This window comes from Danio rerio, chromosome 2 (assembly GCF_049306965.1).
Source record: "Danio rerio strain Tuebingen ecotype United States chromosome 2, GRCz12tu, whole genome shotgun sequence".
NCBI classification, from domain to species: Eukaryota; Metazoa; Chordata; class Actinopteri; order Cypriniformes; family Danionidae; genus Danio; species Danio rerio.
Genome location: NC_133177.1, coordinates 12,191,248 through 12,215,079, shown reverse-complemented (window position 1 = coordinate 12,215,079; position 23,832 = coordinate 12,191,248). Strand labels below are relative to the sequence as shown.

The following is a 23,832-nucleotide window of genomic DNA, read 5'->3' as shown; positions in this document are numbered from 1 at the left end:
TAATCATTAAAATCAGAAAATGAAGAGCCCAGCACAACAAAAACTGTTTCTGAAGACAATCATCTACTGCGCATTTAAGTAATGTAACAAATGAAACCTCAGTCTAAAATTAAATAACTGAAATAAATGATCCTGTCTATGATGCCATATCTAAAATCTACTTTTTAAGAATATAATATTTTTGATTTCATTTTAATTGAGCATTTGCGGAGAGATTGTTTGACAGGTAATTTGACACATCAGATTTGATTTTAGGGCTTCTGTTGCTATCTGACATTTTAAAAAATAGTGGATTGGAATAACGTTGGAAGACTTGAAAATCTATAAAAAGGTGCTCATATGGGACATCAGGAACCGTCCGACTGCGGAATATACAAAGATCAAGCCTACTCTTGCCAGAAACATCCATTTTAAAAAGAGATTTGTGAAAAAAAAAAACACAAACTGACAGTGGGAGTGCCATAGTTGGTAGAAAAAGCAAATATGTCAATCCTAAATAACTGTCACATTTTTACTTTATGCATTCATTCAATTTCCTTCGGCTTAGTCCCTTCATTCATCAGGGGTCACCACAGCGGAAAAAACCACCAACTTCTCCAGCATATGTTTTACACAGTGAATGCTCTTCCAGCTGCAACCCAGTATTGGGAAACATCCATACACACTCATTCATACACATACACTACGGCCAATTTGGTTTATTCAGTTCACTTATACCACACATGTCTTTGGACTGTGGGTGAAACCAGAGCACCCGAAGAAAACGCATGTGAACAGGTGGAGAAAATGCAAACTTCAGACAGAAATGCCAACTAACCCAACCGGGACTCGAACAAGCAACCTTCTTGCTGTGAGGCGACAATGCTAAACACCCATTTTTACTTTATTCCAACTAAAAAAACTAAAGTTTTTATTTAGAAATTAAATCTTTGTGTAAGTAAAAAACGAAAAACTAACCAATGAGAAGGACTGGCCGGACCCCGTAAGAGTTCAGAAGGTTATCAGGAATGATGACCGTTTCTCCAGCTGTGATTGGCTGTGGTTGTATGACCCCTGACACCGATGCAGGCTGTTGATTGGACAGTGACAATAAAGGACCTGAAAGGAAAGAGCAAAACATTAAATCCATGTACTTGAACATATAAAGTGAGGGGTCAAGCCATTGCTGAATGATAATAATACTTTGGATGGATCTCTTCACAGTTCTCCCTCAAGCTTTGTAAATGTGGCACTCCAATCAATGGTGACTAAGATTGTCATGAATCTCCAAGCTCCATTTCCTCAGCTGAACCTTTCAAGCTGCTATGAAACAGTTCAGAACCTGCTTTAGCCTGACATTTCACTCCTCTATATACAGAAACAATTAATAAATCATCCCTGTGGATAGAAAACATGGATACCACTTGGTACTTGTTAAAAGGAAAAGCAGAGATAAACAAATTCATGTCTGCTTAGGGACATGCATAAACACCCTGGATGAACTGACCAATGGCAATACAAATTTGATAATCAAAAAACAACAGGTTGAGTGTGATTGAGTTTCAATTTACCAGAGCTGCAGGTCAGCGGTCGGATGGCTGGTACAGGAACAGCTGTGGCTGGGATGGGCACTAAAGTGGTGGGATGCCAACTACGATGCCGCTTTTTTGGTGGACCTGTCGACATAGCAGTGGATGCTGCGAGAAAGAACATAGGATGGTGAATCTGTTACTCAATATGTAATTTCAAATTGGATAGTGGAAATATTTGATGAGTTTAAATAGACAACCCAGACTCTTTCTGAAAATGTACCAATATTTTCATTTCTGGAGATCACGAAATACGTTCCAGGAGGTAAGTTTTTTTGCAGTTTTTGTTTTCACAAATCCACCAGAGGCCGCTTTGTCAGCTTTTTGAGATCTCAAATTTCTCCAGCGAGTGCCATTCGCGCCTGCTGTTCTCGTGTAAATCCACCAGCTGTCGATTGACTGACTGACTGACTGACTAACAGACGGATTGCCTGACCTACCTTCCTCCTTCCCAAAACCCAACCAATAGTGTTTTCAAAAGCACCGATTGACCCTCCCATTCACCTACTTCCCTAAATCCAACCGACAGTTTTAAAAAAGCAATCCAGAAAAAGAAAAGCACTTGCCTGATTTTTACCACGTTTTCAGATTTTACCACATTCTTACCCTGTTATTTATTTTTATTTTATTTTTTGTCTTCTGTTTTTGTCTTATATGATTTCTGGAACCATTCTTTACTGGACTCAAACCCAGTTGTTGTGGACAACTCCTCTCTGCGTCTCAAGTCTGCCAACGTAAATTACTAGCTAACTAGACCAATTGGTAACCGAAGGAAAGCTATCCTTATGGAGGTAAGCGGTCAACTTGTAAGCTTGAACAGGAACAGTATCATACTGCCTCATAGCATTTGTTTTAAAAACGAAATGCAGCCATACGTACTTTTGGCTACATAATTTGCGATCTCAAGAAATGTATATAGGGCTAGGTGTTCAGAAGGACCCTATGTTTAAAATAGACCATTGCATATGTATAAAGCCTGGTTTATACTTCTGCGTCAAGTGACCAGCGTAACCCACAATGCATGCAACGCGCGTAGCTGTGCATTTATACTTCTGCGCGCTGTCACAGTTGGTCTGCATTAACACTTCTGAAACGCTAGTGGGCAGTGAGGTGTTAATGTTTCTCTGTGTTGAGTTTCTTCGCTGGTATTTTGCTTTTCCTGAACGCTTCCTGAATGTATAAGTGACTCAAACTCGCTCATTTTGAGGCAAGAACTAGCAGACGTCCAACAACTTTAACTATGAGGTAAACACAAAACAAAACTTTCCATCCTTAGCTCCTTCACGGGACTCCACACTTGTAAACAATCGCTTCATCTGGCTCACGACGCTTTTTTTTAGCATTTTTTGAGAGGTGTACGTCAGCTACGCCGACGACCATGACGTAGGGCTTTGCCTCAACGTGTAGGCTGCGCCGTAGCATACGCGTGCGCTTGACGCAGAAGTATAAATCAGCCTTAAGCAAGGTGATTTGATTATTAATGGCATTCACCAGGTAGTGCTGCGATTGGCCAGTGTAATGCTTACCTGGACTGTCTCCTGTTTCTGTGGTTCTATAGCCATGACTAGGGGTGGAGAGTGGGTTTGTACGAGGTGGGCTCAGTAGAGTGGAGCGTCCATCCATACTGAGACCATTAGTTAGACCATTCACTCGGAGGGCAGTGGGAACTGCAATAAAAATATTTAAAGAATTAAAACAAGTGCAGAGAAAACATTCTACAGTTCAAAAGTGTGGGGTTGGAATAGATTTCCTGAAAAAAGTGCTATCTATGTGATCAAAACAATAGCAAAAAAATACAAATACAATGAATTTTTAAAGATTTTAAAGATTTTACATGAACGGTTCATGATAATGGTGTTTTCAAAAGTGAAGCAATGGGTTTTTCCCCACATAAATAACAATAATATGGTTTAAAATTTGAAAACAAAAAGCATAATTGTTAGATAGTAATTATACAGTCATCAATAATAACTCATGTATGGACATACAGTGCTTCCTACAGGTTTGTAATATACTTGTGGTGGTAGCCAGATTCAAACACCTTTTACCCACTGCACTTAAACAGTTAACCATACGCAACGAACAAAACATAATTAGATTTTTTAACACTATTTTTATTATAAGCCGTTTAAACTTTCTCTTTTCAATGGGTTAAAGTACAAAAAGACTGTTGAAATAAATAAATAAATAAAAATCCACTGTTTCTCTTTTATGCTAATCAGGAGGCATGAGGCACTGACATGTCAAATCTGCTCCTCTCTATCTCTCAGTCAAGTTCATACATTTGTAATTGCATGAATAAAACGTTTAGATTATTTAAACAAGATGAATGAGTTAATTGCTTATTTCTAATTCTAAAATATTCTGCAGGCACTTTGAATGTACTTTCGTCCTCTCAGAGTCGTTTACATTACAAAATTAATTATTTAATGTCTCTCTTGCGGCTCTGTGCATAAACTTATTGACAGCTTAGAAAATGAAAGCAAAACCAAATCCGGGACATTTTAGTAGGTTTAGAAACCTCAGCTGGATGCAAAAAGGTGTGGGTCTCTGTGCGGGTCTGTGCTTTGACAGTGCGAAGAGTCTGAGTTCTCTCATCCTTCCAAAAGAGTTTGTTCTTCCGAGGTAATCTGGTAACATGTTTAGTGCTGCGAATACATTGTAAAAGCATGTGCTGCTAATCCAAATTTGTCATTAACAGTGAAATAGTTTAATATAGGCTTCTCTGAAACTGTGAATATTTTGTTTTATTTGGGCTAGATTATCATTATACTCAACAAACCAACACAATCTAATGGCAATTCGTGTTTTGGCGCTGAAGTATATAGCAGACTTGTTTTGAAGCACTTAACCTCAAATGTTATTCGTTATTCTTGTTCATCTAGTAGATAACTGACCAACAAAAAGTACATTAGAATTAATATACAAATTAAATCAAACAAAATTTGTTTCAAAAAGATATATTTTTTAAGAAAAATATACAAATTATATTTTTGTTTGTGTTTGTCCACTACTCAACTGTGCAGGTGGATGATTTGTTTCGCTCCGTGGAAAAGGAGAATTTAATTAATGCTTCACTGTTACTGTTGTATCACAAACCTCTATCATATATTTGCTATTTTTTTGTTATGTCAGTATTTTAAAGATTGTCTTGAGCTTCTGATTTTTCCTTGGTGCTGGTGTACTTTAATTTTTTTTTCCATCTCACTCATGGCAAGTCCAGGCGAGGGACTGTTTAGGCAAGATTGATCCTATCAATGTAAAGCAAAGAACTTAAATTAAATGATGTAGCCAAGTTGTAAGCAAGCATCATTTTTAAATTGAGATCGAAATGAGATTAAAAAAATGTAATTAAGATAAGAAGTATTGTTATACTACTTATGTTATTGTATAGCAACACATCAAGGGATGACTGATCGTGAAGGAACGTAGTCTGGCACATTTGTTACCCACGACAAGTGAAAATTTGATCACGACAAAAATCGCATAATCTGACATAGTGACTTTTGTAATCGACAATAAAAGCCATGTGAACTGACTGAGGCTTAATTCAACCTTATTGTAAAGTATTTTCACGGTCAGCAGTATATATGTAGTGATATAGAGAGTGATATATCTTTATTCATCTGATTATCTATATGCATTTAAAAAACAGGCTGGTAAAATATTTTCAGGAGTCTCAAAATGGTAGTATTAGGCTCCGCACACAAATGATAAAATTATAATTTTTTTTTTTATTATTCCACAATTTCTTTCCTAGAGATGGGTTGCGGCTGGAAGGGCATCCGCTGCATAAAAACTTGCTGGATAAGTTGGCGGTTCATTCCGCTGTGGCGACCCCGGATTAATAAAGGGACTAAGCCGACAAGAAAATTAATGAATGAATATTCCACAATTTCCAATGTGCCCCAAAAGGTGTCATGTTTTACACATTAATTGCTAATAGCTACTCTTTTTGTGACAAACTATGCAAATGCCTACCTAGAAGCACACAAATTCAACAGGGAATGCATTCTTGCTCATTTCTGAAGAAGAATGGTTCCTGTGGAACAGTTTATTGATTTCCTTTAACTGATGGCATGTTGATAATGAACTGCTGGGCCACTTTTGCATCTAATATTCTTGACACACACACAAATAGTAACATAAATGTCTTAAACATCAATCAGAAAAATATTGAAGCGTGGCGGTGACATTAAGACCCTTAATTTAGTATTTCTAGACCTATATTGATGTTTCTGAGTGACTTATTGTGTGCGATTCCATAAGTGTGCACAGGGGTTGTGATGGTAAGCAGCCAATACAAATGACCTTCAAAGAGGAGATTTATTTTGTCCTTTTGTGTAGAAAAACAAGGCAGTTAACAACATCGAACACAGCTTTGTGGCTGCTTAATGTAATTAAAAAAAAAATCTAAAATCAAAACAATAGCTACAATATCTATATGGAAACATATGGCAATATATGCACATGACATACATGACAAACAAGTTGATATTTGGATTCCAAATATATATAAAATGTTAGACAAATTAGGTTCATTTCTGGGGACCACTGTTTATCAATTTGGTTTAACGTCTCATCACAGTAATGATTTATGTATTTATGCTATAAAGAAAGTATTAGAACTGTATAAAAGGCTAAATTCTACAGTTATAATTGGTTTTATTGATGCCCCTAAATCTTTTGATAGGGTTAATCATCAAAAGCTTTTTAGTAAATTAAAACTAAGAGGAATACCTAATAGTATTTAAAGAATTTACTGGTACACTAATCAAAGTACCCAAATAAAGGTTTGGCAATTTTGTATCTAAAACATTTAAAGTATGTAATGGAGTACGACAAGGAGGTTTATGTTCACCTGCCGTTTTTAATGTTTGCATGAATGAGTTGTCTGAGGAATTAAGTGATTGTAGGGCTGACTGTGTGCTTGGTGATGCTACAATAAATCATTACATGTATGCTGATGATCTTTTGCCCAAGTAGTGCTGGTTTTCAGCAGCTGTTTAATATTTGTGCAGATTATGGGCAGAGATATGATGTACAATATAATAATAAAAAAAGAGAATTTAAATGACATGTGGAACTAAAGAACATAGAGATATGATTTTTCTAGATTTTTATTTGTCAGAGAAAATGTTTTAAATGTTAGTAAAACTGTTAAATATTTAAGCCACGTCATTACTGAAGATGGTTTAGTGTAAGTGAACTATTTTGTAAGGTAAGAGCTCAATAATTTTTGCTTTGATGAAAAATTTGATCTCTAAGTTTATCTGTTGATTAGAGAATTCTTGAAATAATTAATTTTAATGTTGTTCATAAACCCTAGGCTTACTGATGTGTGTTATCAGTCATCTTTGATAAAATATTGGCATAACTGTCTTTTTTAACGTATATTGTGTGGTTTGTATTGTTTTATATGCATATATGCAACATATATTTTTAAAAAATATTAGCAAAAATAGCAGTTTTTACATATTTATTATATACAGTTAGGTCTATAAATATTTGTGACTCTATGCACCAACACGATAGGTTTAAAATAAAATGAACAAGATGTGCTTTACTGCAGACTGTCAGCTTTAATTTGAGGGTATTTACATCCAAATCAGGTGAACGCTGTAGGAATTACAACAGTTTGCACATGTGCTTCCCACTTGTTAAGGGTCCAAAAGTAATCGGACAGAATAATAATCAGATAAAACTTTCACTTTGTAATACTTAGTTGCAAATCTTTTGCAGTCAATTACAGCCTGAAATCTGGAATGCATAGACATGACCAGACGCTGTCTTTCATTCCTGGTGGTGCTCTGCCAGACCTCTCTAGAACTCATCTTGTTTGTTTCATTTTAAATCCATTGTGTTGGTGCATAGAGCCAAACATGTTAGAATTGTGTCTATGTCCATATATTTATGGACCTAACTGTATATTCTCATATATTAACCATTGGAAATACTAATCGGTACATTTATTTTCTGATATAGTAGGTGAAACTATATGTATAAACCTTCATGTATAGCTAGAGCTAAAGCAGTTTAAGGGAAAGATGATTAAGCTAAGGTTTATTCCTATTTAATTTTTGCATCCAAAAGCTTTTATTTTGGTAGAAAACTGCAGACAAGCTTCTAGTTTGATGGAGTTTTATTTTGTTATTTCAAATGCATGTTTTTAGTGACCTAAACAAAGAACTATTAAAGATTTGAGAGAGATGAAGTGCATCAGAGTGTCTCTGAGATGCTGAAATTGAACACTGTTATTATGTGCTGCTCACATTTAGGTGTGGGCCGGTATAAGATTCTGACGGTATAAAAACCGTATAATAATTTTCACGGGATTGTGACTGCTCTAAAATATATTATTTTTAAATGTCTGGGTAAAAAACCAAAACCTTTTTTCCCCTTTGAACACAATATATTTTATTTTGAGAATAGATATTTTGTAGCAGCAAACATGTCAGGCTAAAGAATTCAAATAAATTATTGACGTCTGAGCTCTTCATTACTTTTTTTTTTAGTTTTTTAGTTTCCTTCCTCTAACCCCCTCCCCCCACCCCCCACACCTAACAAAAAAAAAAAACCTTTTTACATATATTTTAGGAACTGTATAGCAGAACATTTTTACTTTTCTGAATTGCGGTATACCTTGAAAAAGATTATCGTCCCATGCAGTTCAATCTGTTTTGAATCAGACTTATTGCACATTAAAGTTACAATTAGATGAATTATATGTATAAACATTCATACATGGCCATATATAGCTAAAGCTAAAGCAGTTAAAGAGGAAGATGATTAAGCTAAGGTTGATTCTTGTTTAATCTTTGCTTCCAAAGATTCCCTCAGACTGTTTTGAATCTGATTGATTGCACATAAAAGACCATAATATAGTTTGTGCGATTTGATAATTATTAAATAGTGCTAGATATTTGTAACGGAGGCTAGCTAGCAATGTGCTATGCAGGTAAACCTCACTTCTCTGACCTCAAAAGGTGCTCTAGCGACAGACACTAGAGACCATGGCCTTTAGCCTTCTTGTTAGAGCAACTGACTCCCATGCAAAGAATCGCCGGTTCGATCCCAGCAAAGATTGGGTGCAGTAGGACAAGTGGGTTACATATTAATTGCGTAATGAGACATTTTTTTAATTAATAATTATAAAGTTACTGACCAACAAGCAAGCAATAGAGTTTCATACACTGTAAAACCCAAAAAGTTAAGGTAACTCAAACCATTTGAGGAGACCTATTGCAACAAACCAGTTAAGTTCAAAAACTAATCCAAATGAATACTGTGAACTTAATCTATTTGAGTAAAAGAAGCTATTTGAGCACAATAAAACCCAATAAATTAAGAGAACTCAAACCACCTGAGTACTTTAAAACCCAATAAGTTAAGGCAACTTAAACCGTTTTAGGAAACCGATTGCTACAAACCATTTAAGTTAAAAAAAATAATTTATGTGAATACTGTGAACTTACTCCATTTTAGTTGAAGTGATGAGGTATTTAATTAACTCATAACCTTCAACAAAAGAGTTCAAAACTCTTTTCAAATGAGTAGAATTAACTTTAAGTAAATTTTGAGTTAACTAAACTTATTTTATTTGATAAAGTTCACTGTTGGGTTTTACAGTTGTAAGCCCAAATAAATAGTTCTTGGTATAATAGTTCTACGAGTTTAAACCATATGAGGGAGAATAAATGATGAAGTAATTTTCATTTCTGGGTCAAATATCCCCGTATGGTTTGTACACTGTGACCTGTTCAAATGTGTAATCCATTAACATAGGGTATAGCAAAAACATGTTATTTGTTTAGCATGCTGAATTGTTAGCTTATATTGCTGAAATTACAAAATAATTTATGAACTGCTTGCATTTTCAAAAGAAATATCTACTTCAGTAGAGAATGATTCATGGCTTTAGCCTGGTATTATGAGAAATCAATGCTACTTTGAATTCAAAATGAAGACAAATATCTGATACCGATCGGTAATGTCTTGGTCCCGTGGGTCGGTGTGTTCAATGGTTTAAGGAAGCCCAGCTCCTGGGGTCCAAAAATCCCTGAGGATGAGCCAGATTGCATGCGGGCAGGAGGCGAGTCTGTAGGTCAGAAAAACAACATATTATACAAACACAACGATTTACTGGGGGTTAAAGTGATGGACAAAAAAATTGTATTTTACCCTCAGTTACTCATCCTTTACTTGTTCCACACCTTTATGAGTTTTATTCTTCTGTTGAACACAAAAGCTTTTAGTAGAAAGCCAAAAACCTGTAACCATTGACTTCCATAGTAGGAAAAACAAACACTATGGAAGTCACTTAATGGTTAGAGGTTTTCTAGCTTTCTTCAAAAAGAAAGAAACTCATGAAAGTTTGGAACCACTCGATGGTGAGTATATAGTAAGTACATTTTCATGTTTGAGTGAGTTATCCCATCCGGAATGTATTAGACAAAAAGCCTTCATTTATCAAATTTGGTGTACATTAATAAGCCCTTCTCCTAAACCTATTTTAGTCACTGTAAAAGACTGCTATCAGCACTAATGGATGCACTCTGCTGCCAGCTGCCTGTTTCTCTGAATGGTGTTGCGAGGAAGAATGAGACAATGACTTGCTTTCTTTCACCAAACACTGTTGGGTAAACACAGTGTGGCCTCTAGCCAGATGTCACCAAATGCTGAGTAGCCCCCCCCCCCCAGCTCTCTTTAACCCCAGGTTTCACCCCCACCCCCGTATGTCCCCTCCCCCCAAAACAGAACATGACCTCTGTGCATGCTGAAACCAGCAGAAGATGGACAACCTCCACTGGACAGATGCTGCATGTGTTGTCTTACACTGGTCCTCCAGTAAACACCAGAAAGCTTTTAGAACAAAACCGTGCGACCAGGCATACAATATTTGATGGTCCACACGTCCACTCACCTGAGAGGGGGAAGGGAGATGGACTGTGGCCATTTGTGTCTCCATTTTCTTTGCTGCTTAGTGAGGATGAGGAACTAGGCTTGGATGAAGAAGCACTGTTTGAGAATGGTCGTGTCTTACAATCTGTGTTGAAAAAAAATATGATGTTTGGTGAAACATTCTCTATCATATTTAACAGGTTTAGTAACAACAAACACAACTGTATTTACTTTTTAATTCCTCTTCTATAATTTCTAAATAAATAATCTTAATGTGGCAGTTTTTTACCGTGGTGGCAATACCTGATAAACAGAGATTAAGCTGAATGAAAGTGAGGGAGTAATCTCATTGTAAAAATTTATAGAGATTCTCTGTTTCCTGTATTTTGTGATTCAAAGAAAAAAATTTAAAAAAAAAAAATATTCATGCTTTTAAATTGCATTATGGGGCCTTGATCTCCGCTCCAACATCTCGTGATTTTGAAACGTTTAACAAAGTGTTATTTTGTTACATTTTTGCATTTTGATATAATGTCTGAGCTGGGCAAGTACGGATGTCCAAATCTGATCTCATGATCGGAAATTGGGCCTGATAACACGGTTTCAGATTCATTCGGCATTGGATGTCACCTTAAAAGTCGAATATATATATATAAATAAATATATATAAATATATATAAATATATATATATATATATATATATATATATATATATACATATATATATATATAAGGTATATTAGGTAACATCCAACGCCGAATGAATCTGAAACCGTGTTATCAGGCAAAATTTCCAATCATGAGATCAGATTTATTGGGGAAAAAATTACCGTTTAATTTTTTCCCCAATTTCTGTTTACCAGAGATAAGCTTTTTTTCAACACATTTCTAAACATAATAGTTTTAATATCTCATTTCTAATAACTGATTTATTTTATCTTTGCCATGATGGCAGTACATAATATTTTACTAGATCTTTTTCAAGACACTTCTATACAGCTTAAAGTAGCATTTAAAGGCTAAACTAGGTTAATTAGGTTAACTAGGCAGGTTAGGGTAATTATGCAAGGTACTGTATAGTTATACTTTGTTTTGTAGACTATTGTGAAACAATTACCTTAAAGGGGCTAATAATTTTGGCCCTAAAATGGGTATAAAAAATTAAAAACTGCTTTTATTCTAGCTGAAATAAAACAAATAAGACTTTCTCCAGAAGAAAAATATTATCAGACATACTGTGAAAATTTCCTTGCTCTGTTAAACATAATTTAGGAAATATATTAAAAAAAATCAAAGGGGGATCTATATATATATATATATATATATATATATATATATATATATATATATATATATATATATATATATATATATATATATATATATATATATATATATTATATTATATTATATTATATATATATATATATATATATATATATATATATATATATATATATATATATATATATATTATAAAATTATTAGCCCCTTTAAGGTAATTGTTTCACAATAGTATATATATACTTATATATATACTTTCTCCAGAAGAAAAATATTATCAGACATACTGTGAAAATTTCCTTGCTCTGTTAAACATAATTTAGGAAATATATTAAAAAAAATCAAAGGGGGATCTATATATATATATATATATATATATATATATATATATATATATATATATATATATATATATATATATATATATATATATATATATATATATATATATATATATATATATATTATATTATATTATATTATATTATATATATATATATATATATATATATATATATATATATATATATATATTATAAAATTATTAGCCCCTTTAAGGTAATTGTTTCACAATAGTATATATATATATATATATATATATATATATATATATATATATATATATATATATATATATATATATATATATATATATATATACAGTTGAATAAATCAGATGAATTATATAAAAAATAAGGAACATCCTGCATCTGTTTCTTTGCTCTTTTTTATTATTTTTTTATGTATTATAGAAGTATCCGATTGGGTTTCTGCATCAGTGAATACTCAAAATCAAATGACTCAGACTCGGACTTGAAGGCAAATAAACCTGATCAGGACATCCCTAATGTAAAACATAAAGAAGATTTTTTTAACACATTTCTAAACATAATCGTTTTAATAACTCATTTCTAATTATTGATTTATTTTATCTTTGTCATGATGACAGTAAATAATATTTTGCTAAATATTTTTCAAGACACTTCTATACAGCTTAAAGTGACATTTAAAGGCTTAACTAGGTTAATTAGATTAACTAGGCAGGTTAGGGTAATTAGGCAAGTTATTGTATAATGATGGTTTGTTCTGTAGACAATCGAAAATATAACTTAACTAATTTTGACCTCAAAACGGTTTTAAAAAAATTCAAATCTGCTTTTATTCTAGCCGAGATAAAACAAATAAGACTTTCTCCAGAAGAAAGATATTATCAGACATACTGTAAAAATGTATTTGCTCTGCTAAACATTATTTGGGGAATATTTAAAAAAGAAAAAAAATTAAAAGGGGGCTAATAATTCTGATTTCAACTGTATACAGTTAAGCCAAAAATATTTATACACCTGGCAAATTATTGTTGAAATGTAAATAAAATCTGAGAAATATGTTTTTTTTTTTTCACAGTTATGCCTCTTGTACACCATCTTATTATATTTAGGTAGTAGCCTGGGCAATTTCCGGTCCAAAAAAACCCTAAAAATAACTTTAAGTCAGAATTCACCAGGGGTATGATTAATTTCGGGTTTGACTGTATATATTGTTTCACTTTTAAAATGTAAATAAATGTCCCTTTATGAAACTACTGACCAAGCATATGTTGTGGGTAAGCTAACCCAAAAAAGGTAATGGTAATGCATTCTTGGCATACTCGTCATTTTAATTTGTATGTTTTAGACATTCATAACATGGGTTCATTAATTCAATAGTACTTGTGTTATGTTGAGAGCTCCATGAAAGAGATGTAGAACATGACAAAACAAGAATAGTTTCAACAATAAATTAGAAATTAGAAATTAGAACATATGTAAACACAAGGCAAAAATAAGGACCTTTGGATGATTAATCCTGGTTTTTAACCTTTATTTTTTATAGGACAATATATTGGAGACAGGAAAGCAGAATGAAAGAAGGATGTGCAAAGGACCACGATCTTGGACTGACTACTTCAGTGCTACATGTCGATGCACTTAAATACTATGCTATTGGCACCAGTAATTAATGCTAATTTATCATATATTGCACGTGTGTAGTACCTTTCCAGCAAATGAGGGCTCCTTTGCACAGAGCACCCTGAGAGTTCTTCACCAGGTAGTACTTTAAGTGCTTCTGCTTCTTCGGCTGAGTGGATAACTTCAGGTTAATGTGGTTAGAGAACTCGGTGAAGTAACGGAACCCTTTCTCACCACAACCCACGCAGTTCCCTGAAAACCCTTTAGAAACACACAAACACAAATCACTACCTGCTGTGAAAGACTCTGATAGAAAGAATAGTCTTTTTGATGCTGTTTATATATACAGACATTGAACATGACCACTATTTGGTCCAAATCACAATATCTAGTTCATCTAGTTTCACCCCAAAATGAAAACTATGTTATTAATTACTCAGCCTCTTATAGTTCCAGACCCCTGAGAATTTTGTTTGTCTTCTAAACAGATGTTAAGACATTTTAGATAAAATCTGAGATCTCTCTCGTCTTTCATTGACCACAATGGTCCCAAAGTATACAAACAATACAGACTTTCATATGCTTTCAGTAGACATACTTTTCAGGAATAAGTCATGACCATTGCTGTCTACGGAGGATAAGAGTGTTCTTAGATTTCATCTAGATTATCTTAGTTTGTGTTCCAAAAATAAGTGAAGATTCATAAACTAATTTCGAGAGGAGCACGTGATATGATTGAGCACAGCTGGTCACTCATTTGTAATCAGTAATAATCCAATCCGAGTGATCCTAGCCTACTACAAATGGATCACTTTGTAACCTTTTTCCCTATCTTCGTTTCGGAAGAATCCCCCCTTCCACCCCATCTCCTCTTTTTTCTCCCCTTTCTAAAAGGGGGAACTATCGAGACCTTCCTGATCTCGGATCCTCTGATATGCTTATTGACCGGGCAGGAGCCCTGGGCTCAAATAATTCCGAGCTCAGGGTTCTCTCCCGGGACAGCATGCCAAACCTGCTATAATGCTAAGCATATCTAAGTGTGAACTCTTGAAATGAGGTTTAGTGAGGGCCTCAGATATTTGGAGGGTAAGGGGAGTAGTAATTATTGACAGATTTTTAATTTTTGAGTGAACTAATCATTTGAAGTTGTGAAAATGTATTGGAACACCAACCTAAAAGTGCATTTTTCCCATTCTCATCTGGCAGGAAGCGCTTGTCCACTGCACAGACGAGGATGTGCTCTGGGATGCTGGGCGATTTGGCACCGACCAGCTCAAACCCTGCAGGAACCTCGATAGACTCTGTTGCCATGGAAACCAGGCGCAGATCTTTTCCTGCTTGACAGAAACCTGTGCACAGATGACTTGAGTCAGCTATACAGTGAAAAAGCATGATGATTCACAGTTTGCACAATGTTTTAATGCTACCGTCTGCGGTTCTGCAAAACCGTTCTCATGTATTTCACCTTGACACTGACAAATTGTCTCTAAATCAACTACTTTTTTCATTTTACATTTTAATTCACAATTTGCTAAGCACAAGCAAGCATTTACTGTAAATGCACAGGAAGTCTAAATCATTAAGCTTTGAAAAAGAAAAACTAAAGGGTTATTCACTAAACAATTACAATTCTATCAACATCTCACCCTTATTTTGTGGGTGAGACCTTCACTCTGAGACCTTCATTCATCTTCAGAACACACATTAAGATATCTCAGATGAAATCCGAGAGCTTCCTGATCAACCACAAACTTGTTCAAAGTTCAGAAAAGGAACAAAAAACATCTTCAAAACAGACCATATGCACTTAGTGGTTTTATCAGAATATTATGAAGCTACAATAATATTTGTGTGCACATATAAAACGAAATAACAGCTTTATTAAACAGTTTCTTCTCCTCAGTGTCAGTATAGGGTGTGCCTTCATGTTCCAAGCTCAGTTTTGTTGTTAGTATATTTCCCTGAATAAGTCTGTGCTTTTTTCAAACACAGATAGTCGAGCATGGGCATTTGGGGTATACAACAATGCACAGCACTTGTGAACACGTGCCTTATACTGACACTGAGGAGAAGAAAGTGTTGACTATAGTTGTTACTTTTGTTTTCTGTGAGCACAAATTGTATTAAGATTAATCCACTGGGGTCACATGATCTGTTTTTTGGTACCTTTCTAGATTTTGAACGAATCAGGACTGTTAATGCTTATGGAGGATCAGGAAGCTCTCAGATTTCATCTAATATATCTTCATTTGTATTCTGAAGTGGAACGAAGAATCTCGGGTGTTTGAAAAGACATGAGGGTGAAGTTTTAATAACAGAATTTTCTATTTTTTGGTGAAATAACTGCTGTTTTCGTGCAGCTAAAAATATATATTAGGAGCAATGCACATTGAAATTTAAGATTTATTATCTTTAACTGCCTGCCCTACCAAATGGTTGACCATATTTTGACTGTTTTAAATAATATATATAAAGTTATTTAAAGAATGACTGTTTTAAATAATGGTTTACACACAGTTAGTGTTAGGTCCCATGTGGGACCTGTTTGTATGTGTGTTTTTGTGATTTGCAGAGCCTGCATGATGATTGCAGAGGGGTGGGTTGGTCATCCCACCTGAGACTCATCGTGTGGTGTTAATAAGGAGTCCGGCATTCTGTCTGGGAGAGCTCGATTAGCCGGACGTCTCTGCTTGACGCTTTTGATTTATTTTAGTTTGCGTTTGGATCATGAGCTCAGTACACTACCATACACATGCTTCTCACTACTGACTTTCACTTATACTGACTTTGATTGCTTTAAATATTTTTGTTAACTATACGTTTTGTTAATAAATCATTTGTCTTTTCAATTTACCTGGTCATTATTGTCTCTCTAATGTTGCAACGTTGAGCCGGTTGTAACATATGGGGGCTTGTCTTATTGAGAGGCATGCGGACCGGTAATTGTTAAGGAGAATCAGGTGCATGTTTTGGTAGAGCAGAGCGTTCGTTTGGCTTCGGACAGGTAAGTTCGGCTCATAATATGTTTTGGAAATGCCCGGATAGGTTATAGTTTTTTTTATTTTTTGGTGTTTTGCTGGGTTAAGTGCACGGCCGTGGTTGCATTTCTGAGCCGACAGTTCAGCTGTGCAGCAGTGGTATTAGCTGCTTAAAGAGGCTTGACTCTTGGGAAAACACAGAAGAGTTAGGTAAGTTTAGTTAGTGGGAAATGTGGGTTAGTTAGGGGGATATTTGATTATGAGCCGCTTGCTTATGTCCGAAGTTTAGATGTAAGTCGTAAGTATTTATTAGTACTGCATTTGGGTAAGTTTATTCTTTATTTACAAAAAAAAATGTTGCACTACTACACTTGATTGTGGTTTTATTGTAAAAAAGAAAAAAAAAAAGAAAAACATGTTAAATGAGAATCTGAAATATTTAATGGGCATAGTTAAAAAAAAGGTGATTTAGTATTCAAAAATGTTCTATTTTGATTGTTTTTAATTAAAATGGTCTTACACTTCATATTTTCATATTTATTACAATACATGTAATAATTCTGGTTCTTTTACCAAAAATTGACATATCAACCATTTGGTAGAGGTTGATATTTTAGAAATTATGGGATATGTTGCAAAAAAATGCATTGAGTGTGTTAACTAGCAACATAAGGAGTTAACAAATGCATACCAAATTCTTGGTGGAGCAGTTAAAGGTCATTTATGTTACACAGATAAATCAGGTAATCTTAAAAGTAAGATGTTTATGAAACTTGTGATTCTACCCTGCTGGCACAGGACATCAACAGGATGTCATATTGATGTTGTAGCCCAACGTCATGGGGACGTTGGATCTTGTTTGAAAATGAAAATTAGCTTGACGTCAGAACCCAACATCAGGCCCAATGTCTAACCTAAAATCAACCAAATATCAATCTCTAATCATGTTACACCTTGACGTTGTGGGGATGTTACCTCTATGACATCTATCAGATGTTGGATTTTGGTAACTTTCCAACAAAACTTAAAATCAAGTAAATATCAACGTAATTTAAAATCGTTTTTTGACGTCAAAATAACATCCTTAGATGCTGGCCAGACATTGAATTTTGGTCACCTGACGTCATGACCTAAATCTAACCAAATATTAATGTCTTATGATGTTGTGTGCCTGCTGGGTACCTACCACTACAATCAAATCTGTATTTCTTAACAAAGCACCCTAATCCAATTTTGCTTCTCTTTTTGCAAAAAAAATTCAAACAATTGCTAGATTTTAGCACAGTGGTTCTCAAACTTTTTTCATCAAGTACCACCTCAGAAAATGATTATCTTTCCAGGTACCCCCATAATGATGAGGCAAAACAATTCCTATTATTAAAAATATTTATGATTGTCAGCCACGTTAAACATTTTAAATAGTCTGATCATTAACACTGTACTGTGCTTATAGGTAAAAAATTTAATAAAAAGTCAACATTAAAAAATGTGCTTTTAAAAGTTAATTAAAAATGGCTAATGTTCTTAAAGTAAAAAGAAAGTTGCGTGAGTCTATGTTCTGTGTCCTGCGACATTTAAAACAAATCCAGATGAATTAGGCTAAATCTGAAGTAACAAATTAATTGAAAGCCACACTGCTTTACAAAAACAAATAACTTTATATATTTTAAACACGCATTGTTTTACACAACTCCAAACAGAAATCGAACATATTTGTGATAATTATTTACATGTAAAATTATTTACCGAGTTTGCAGTAACTGAAATGCCAACATAACAGCACTGGTCTGCAAAAGTGCTTCTCTAGCGTATATCTGCTCCACAAGCGTCGCGGCCACGCACCTCTTTCTCTGGCTCGCCAAAGCGGGTTTATTGATTAGCATCTGATGCGTGATGAACAACAGTAAGCATTCTAAGCACACCGATGTAATCGGACAATTCAGGGTACAGCCAGTGCTGATAACATCAGTGTAATCTTTCGCATCAAGGGGTTAAAAGTGTATACATGTTTTTTTCATACATTATCCAGTATTCCTTTGCGTACCACTAAAATGAAGCCAGCGTACCACTAGTGGTACGTATACTACACTTTGAGAACCACTGTTTTAGTATGACTGACATTTTATATTCGATTAGTAAAATAGTTAAGTTGTCCTATGAGGTTGGACTGAAAAACCAGGCAGGGTTCTTCCCCGATGTAAAGAGAACAGTTATTCCTGACCAGTTTTCAGTTATTTATTCACTTTAGTGTGCTGTGCTCATTTATGTTCTGTGATTGTCTCCAAAGTGCGCTTGTGTATTGCTCTGTGACATACACTGTTAATAATGCTGAGTTCCTCACAATTCCTTCATGCCGTCCCAAGACAAATCGATTACGTTAATGTAATTGTTTTTTTTTTTTTTTAGTGGATTGAATATAAAACAAAAATGTTGTCCCAACAAAATCTCAAAAATATTGTTGTTTTAGCTTATTTTAAAAAGTAGTTTGAACAAGCAGCAAAAATTATTTTTTTAAAGTGTACAGACTAAACAGAATGTCAAACCTTTTCACCACTGTACAATAAAAAAAATGCAGTGCTTAATTTAGAAATAAATAATTTCCGGAACAAAACTAAAAAAATAAACGTTACCTTGACCGACTTCTACCAAACAATTTCAGTTTTCCCAGAACATGACGTCATTAATCGGTGATATTGCAAAAAAATAGCATCACATTTCGGAACAGTCTTTAATTATTTTGTGCTATAAAACGTTATAGGCCAGTCATGGATATTAAAAACATGTAGCTACAAACATAAATCGTATGAACAATCAGTTTACTTCACTATTATGTGCCAAATGAAAAATAATAATTAAATGACTTAGTCTAATCTTCAAGAAAAGCCCACAGTTACCTCTTCTGTCATGTTTTCTGGCTGAATTAATATCGCTTTGCTTCTGTCTCCTGCTATCCTGATCCATTCCCGCAGTTTCATCTTCTCTTGATCAGGCTCATTTTCAGACTTGATAACGCACATTAGACTTGATCAGGCACATTATCATTATTATCATACTCGTGGTTTTAAAAAAAATTAATATGCAAGACTATCTCTTTGCCATTTTGAAAATACAAATATTATTTAGGTTGGCCACTATGCCATTACTTATTTTTGCTAATTAATTTAAGAGTGACCGTAAACATAAGAAAGCCGATTGACTGAAAATGCTTTATCGTGCGCATAGTGACAACCGTCATGTGTGTGCGTGCGCTCACACAATCTACACAGCCTTTGCTTGCACTCATTCACACTCACTCACTCACACACACACACACACACACACACACACACACACACACACACACACACACACACACACACACACACACACACACACACACACACACACACACACACACACAGGTATTCACCATGCACAAGTTAATGTCAGATCCATTAAAATAAATATCAGAACACAAAATATTTGACGGGCGAAGCAGTGGCGCAGTAGGTAGTGCTGTCACCTCACAGCAAGAAGGTCGCTGGGTCGCTTGTTAGAGCCTCGGCTCAGTTGGTGTTTCTGTGTGGAGTTTGCATGTTCTTCCTGCGTTCGCGTGTGTTTCCTCCGATGCTCCTGTTTCCCCCACAGTCCAAAGATATGCAGTACAGGTGAATTGGGTAGGCTAAATTGTTCGTAGTGTTTGAGTGTGTATGTGAATGTGTGTGTGGATGTTTCCCAGATATGGGTTGCAACTGGAAGGGCATCCGCTGCGTAAAAACTTGCTGGATAGGTTGGCGGTTCATTCCGCTGTGGCAACCCCGGATTAATAAAGGGACTAAGCCGACAAGAAAAAGAATGAAAAATATTTGACATTTTCCAGAACAGGATCCGGCAAGATCCAGCTCAAATTAAGCGCTGAAAAAATGATGTCTGCAAAATTGTTGCAAACAACTTATATGTGTTTAATTTAAACTAATTAAATTTTGTAATTTTCTATTTAAATTGTTTGTTTAAATTCAGCCCAAATAAACTACTTACAACCACTTAACTTTAAAAAAAATTGTAAATCCAAGGAATCATCTTTGAATCATTTTTTTCAGTGTTTGGCTAAATTTTACGCAAACTACATTTGCATAAAGCAAACCAGAATCCTATTGTTTTGATTGATGAGATCTATAATCAAGCTAAAGACGACTGCTTTGATGTCCAGGAACACAACAAAATAATGTAAGCTATTGACAGCCCTAGTAAAAAAAATATGTTCACTTGACAAACTTATATCATTAGAGTGAGCAGAGAATACTTCGTTACTGTACTTAAGTAGATTTATCTGGTATCACTACTTTACTTCACTATTTATTTTTTGGACAACTTTATTACTTTTACTCCTTACATTTTTACAAAAATATCTGTACTTTCTACTTTTTACATTTTTAAATCGAGCTCGTTACTTTCGTTTTGTATGTATTTTGAGGCGCTATCTATAGTATTTCTTGTCACTACGCAATTTGAACGCCTTTTTGTTTCTCTCAATCTATTTGTCATCGTGTTATTTATTATCAACCTTATTTATTTAAGCTTAACATGGGAACGGTTAACATGGATGAGACAGGGGGAGTCCGCGATGTAATAAGATGTGTTTTGGTAGATCAGATCACAGGTCAAACAAGAGACGCATTACTGTTTAAATCTGGCATTTAAATGGGATTAAAGTCTTTTGTCCACTTCCGACTATGGTGTACTGTACATCTAATCTTTCAATCTAATACAGCAAAATAAATAAATAAATACATAACAATCATGTACTTTTTTTGTCAATGTTTGTACAGTTAGTACTAAAGCAATTAAATACCTATTAACACACTATGCAATGAGGTTTCTTTCCTAAGTTTCCGAGTTCATATTTTCCTGAAACATAATTCATTCTGTATTATAGTTTCAATGTGTATATTTTGTATACACTGTTGTCTTTGTTTAAATTTGTTAGACAAAATGTTAGATAAATATTTTAGAAAATTAAGCATTTATACTGGGTGATTTATGAATATAAATATAATGCAAAGGACAAGGAATTTGTCATCTGAAGAAAGATGATGCAAAAATGTGTATTAACAGCATTAATGACTTTAAAATATGTTAAATAAAATATACACAATACCCTGAAAACAAACAAAACAAAAAAACAAACAGTGAAATCATATGAGCTGCAAGAGTGTTGCTCTTTGAAGAAAATGAAGCAGCTTTAGCATAATGCATAAAAACTATTTATCCTCAAATACATTCAGTTTTTTTATTTAATAAAAAGAAAAAAAAACTAAAATATGTTTTGGACAAAAAGAAGTGTTAAATTTAAGACAATTATGAGTTATAAATACAGTATATAGGCAGAAGAATTTTGTTTTGGAATATACTACTACTAGAATATGACTACTTTGCCGCTAAACATTGGCAACAAAATTTTGAGAAAAAATTTGAAATGTAAGTTATTTTGTATAGATGTTCATAATGTGCAGTGTAGTTATGACCGTGAAACTAAAACAGGTATACCAATGAATACTTTTTACTTAAGTACTTTTTTTTAGGTCGTACTTCTTTACCTGAGTACAAAAGTGTAGTCAGTACTTCAACTTGCAAAGTACTGACTAGTACTGAGTCGTTTCAAATATGAGTATCTGTACTTCTACTTAAGTAAAGGATGTGTGTACTTTTGCCATCTCTGAGAGCGGGTAAATAATAAACAACTTGTCACTGTAAATCTAGATTAAATTCCCAACCATCAACAGTGCAGCAGCCATCAGGAGGGGGTCCCTGCAGGTAAGGCAATGGTGGGCTGCTGGTGTCTGAATCGTCCTCGTCATCCATATCCTCTACAGAATTTGAAGAGTGGCATTTCACAAGCACATGGGTGGATGGGTCGGATCTCAGGCTTAGGTCCATTTTGGGCTTAATATCTGAAGGGCAGAATACGGAAAATATACAGCATAATTACCATATAGAGCATGAAGTTCTCTTCTGAGCTAGTTTTTCACTGTAAAAAATGCAGGGTTCCACACAATTCATTCAAGTTGTCCCAACACAAATCGATTACCCATGAAGTTGTACCAATGAAATCTCAAGAACTGTGTTGTTTTAGCTCATTTTAAATTAGTCTGAACAAGTAAAAAAAACTTTTTAAATTTGTGTTGATCAGCTAAAAAATGCAATTCATGACTGATAATAAAAGTTAATATCAATTCCTGTAGGACAAATAGCCTTGCTTACCTTCTACATGGCCAGAATACTGATCAGGCTCGAGATATAGCTGTGTGAAAACCGGCTGTGGGTCACCACCGCTTGACCTTAATGAAGCCTCTATTGAGTTATGGAGAGCTTCCTCAAAGCGAGCAGATTTCAGCTGCCCCGCGTATGAATTTCCCATGATCTGAAACAAAATATCATATTTTTCAATGTTAACTTAGTTTAAATACAGTTGAAGTCAGAATTATTAAACCCCTTTTGATTTTTTTTCTTTTTTATACATTTCCCAAATTATGTTTAACACAGCAAGGAAATTTTCACAATATGTCTGATAATATTCTTAATCCTGGAGAAAGTCTTGTTTGTTTTATTTTGACTAGAATAAAAGCAGTTAAAATTTTTTAAACCCATTTTAAGGTCAAAATTATGAGCCCCTTTAAGCTATTTGTTTTCGATAGTCTACAGAAAAAAACATCATAATACAATAACTTGCCTAATTACACCTGTCTAGTTAAGCTAATTAACCTAGTTAAGCCTTTAAATGTCACTTTAGGCAGTATAGAAGTGTCTTGAAAAATATCTAGTAAAATATTATTATTACTGTAATCATGGCAAAGATTAAATAAATTAGTTATTTGAAATGAATTATTAAAACTATTATGTTAAGAAATGTGTTTAAAAAGCTGTCTCTCCCTTAAACAGAAATTGGGGGGGAATAAACACCAGGGCTAATAAATCAGGGGAGTTAATAATTCTGAGTTCAACTGTATATCCTTTACAAACATCACATACACACTCTGTGATCAGTTCAGATTTGTGTCTTGTCTAAATAGGGTAGACGAGGGTTTCATTTCAAATGTTTTCATCTATAAGGAAGATGAGACGGAAGCAAAATTAATGAAATGTTTCTGATGGACTGCAAGATGAGGCTTTCG

General features: G+C 34.3%; 1 protein-coding gene across 4 annotated transcripts in view; it reads right to left on the bottom strand.

Moving 5' to 3' along the window:
• The window catches only part of greb1l (GREB1 like retinoic acid receptor coactivator), a 148,650-nt gene that overhangs the window by 46,879 nt on the left and 77,939 nt on the right, over nucleotides 1-23,832 (bottom strand). For all 4 annotated transcript variants that reach the window (XM_009298040.4, XM_068222368.2, XM_021466912.3 and 1 more), the window contains 9 exons: nucleotides 22,922-23,081; nucleotides 22,435-22,611; nucleotides 14,876-15,052; nucleotides 13,788-13,964; nucleotides 10,492-10,614; nucleotides 9,550-9,666; nucleotides 3,095-3,235; nucleotides 1,551-1,676; nucleotides 958-1,098 (listed from right to left, as the gene is read on the bottom strand). In XM_009298040.4, the coding sequence (XP_009296315.1) occupies nucleotides 958-1,098; nucleotides 1,551-1,676; nucleotides 3,095-3,235; nucleotides 9,550-9,666; nucleotides 10,492-10,614; nucleotides 13,788-13,964; nucleotides 14,876-15,052; nucleotides 22,435-22,611; nucleotides 22,922-23,078 (1,336 nt within the window). In that variant the 5' untranslated portion in view covers nucleotides 23,079-23,081. The remainder of the gene's footprint in view (nucleotides 1-957; nucleotides 1,099-1,550; nucleotides 1,677-3,094; nucleotides 3,236-9,549; nucleotides 9,667-10,491; nucleotides 10,615-13,787; nucleotides 13,965-14,875; nucleotides 15,053-22,434; nucleotides 22,612-22,921; nucleotides 23,082-23,832) is intronic.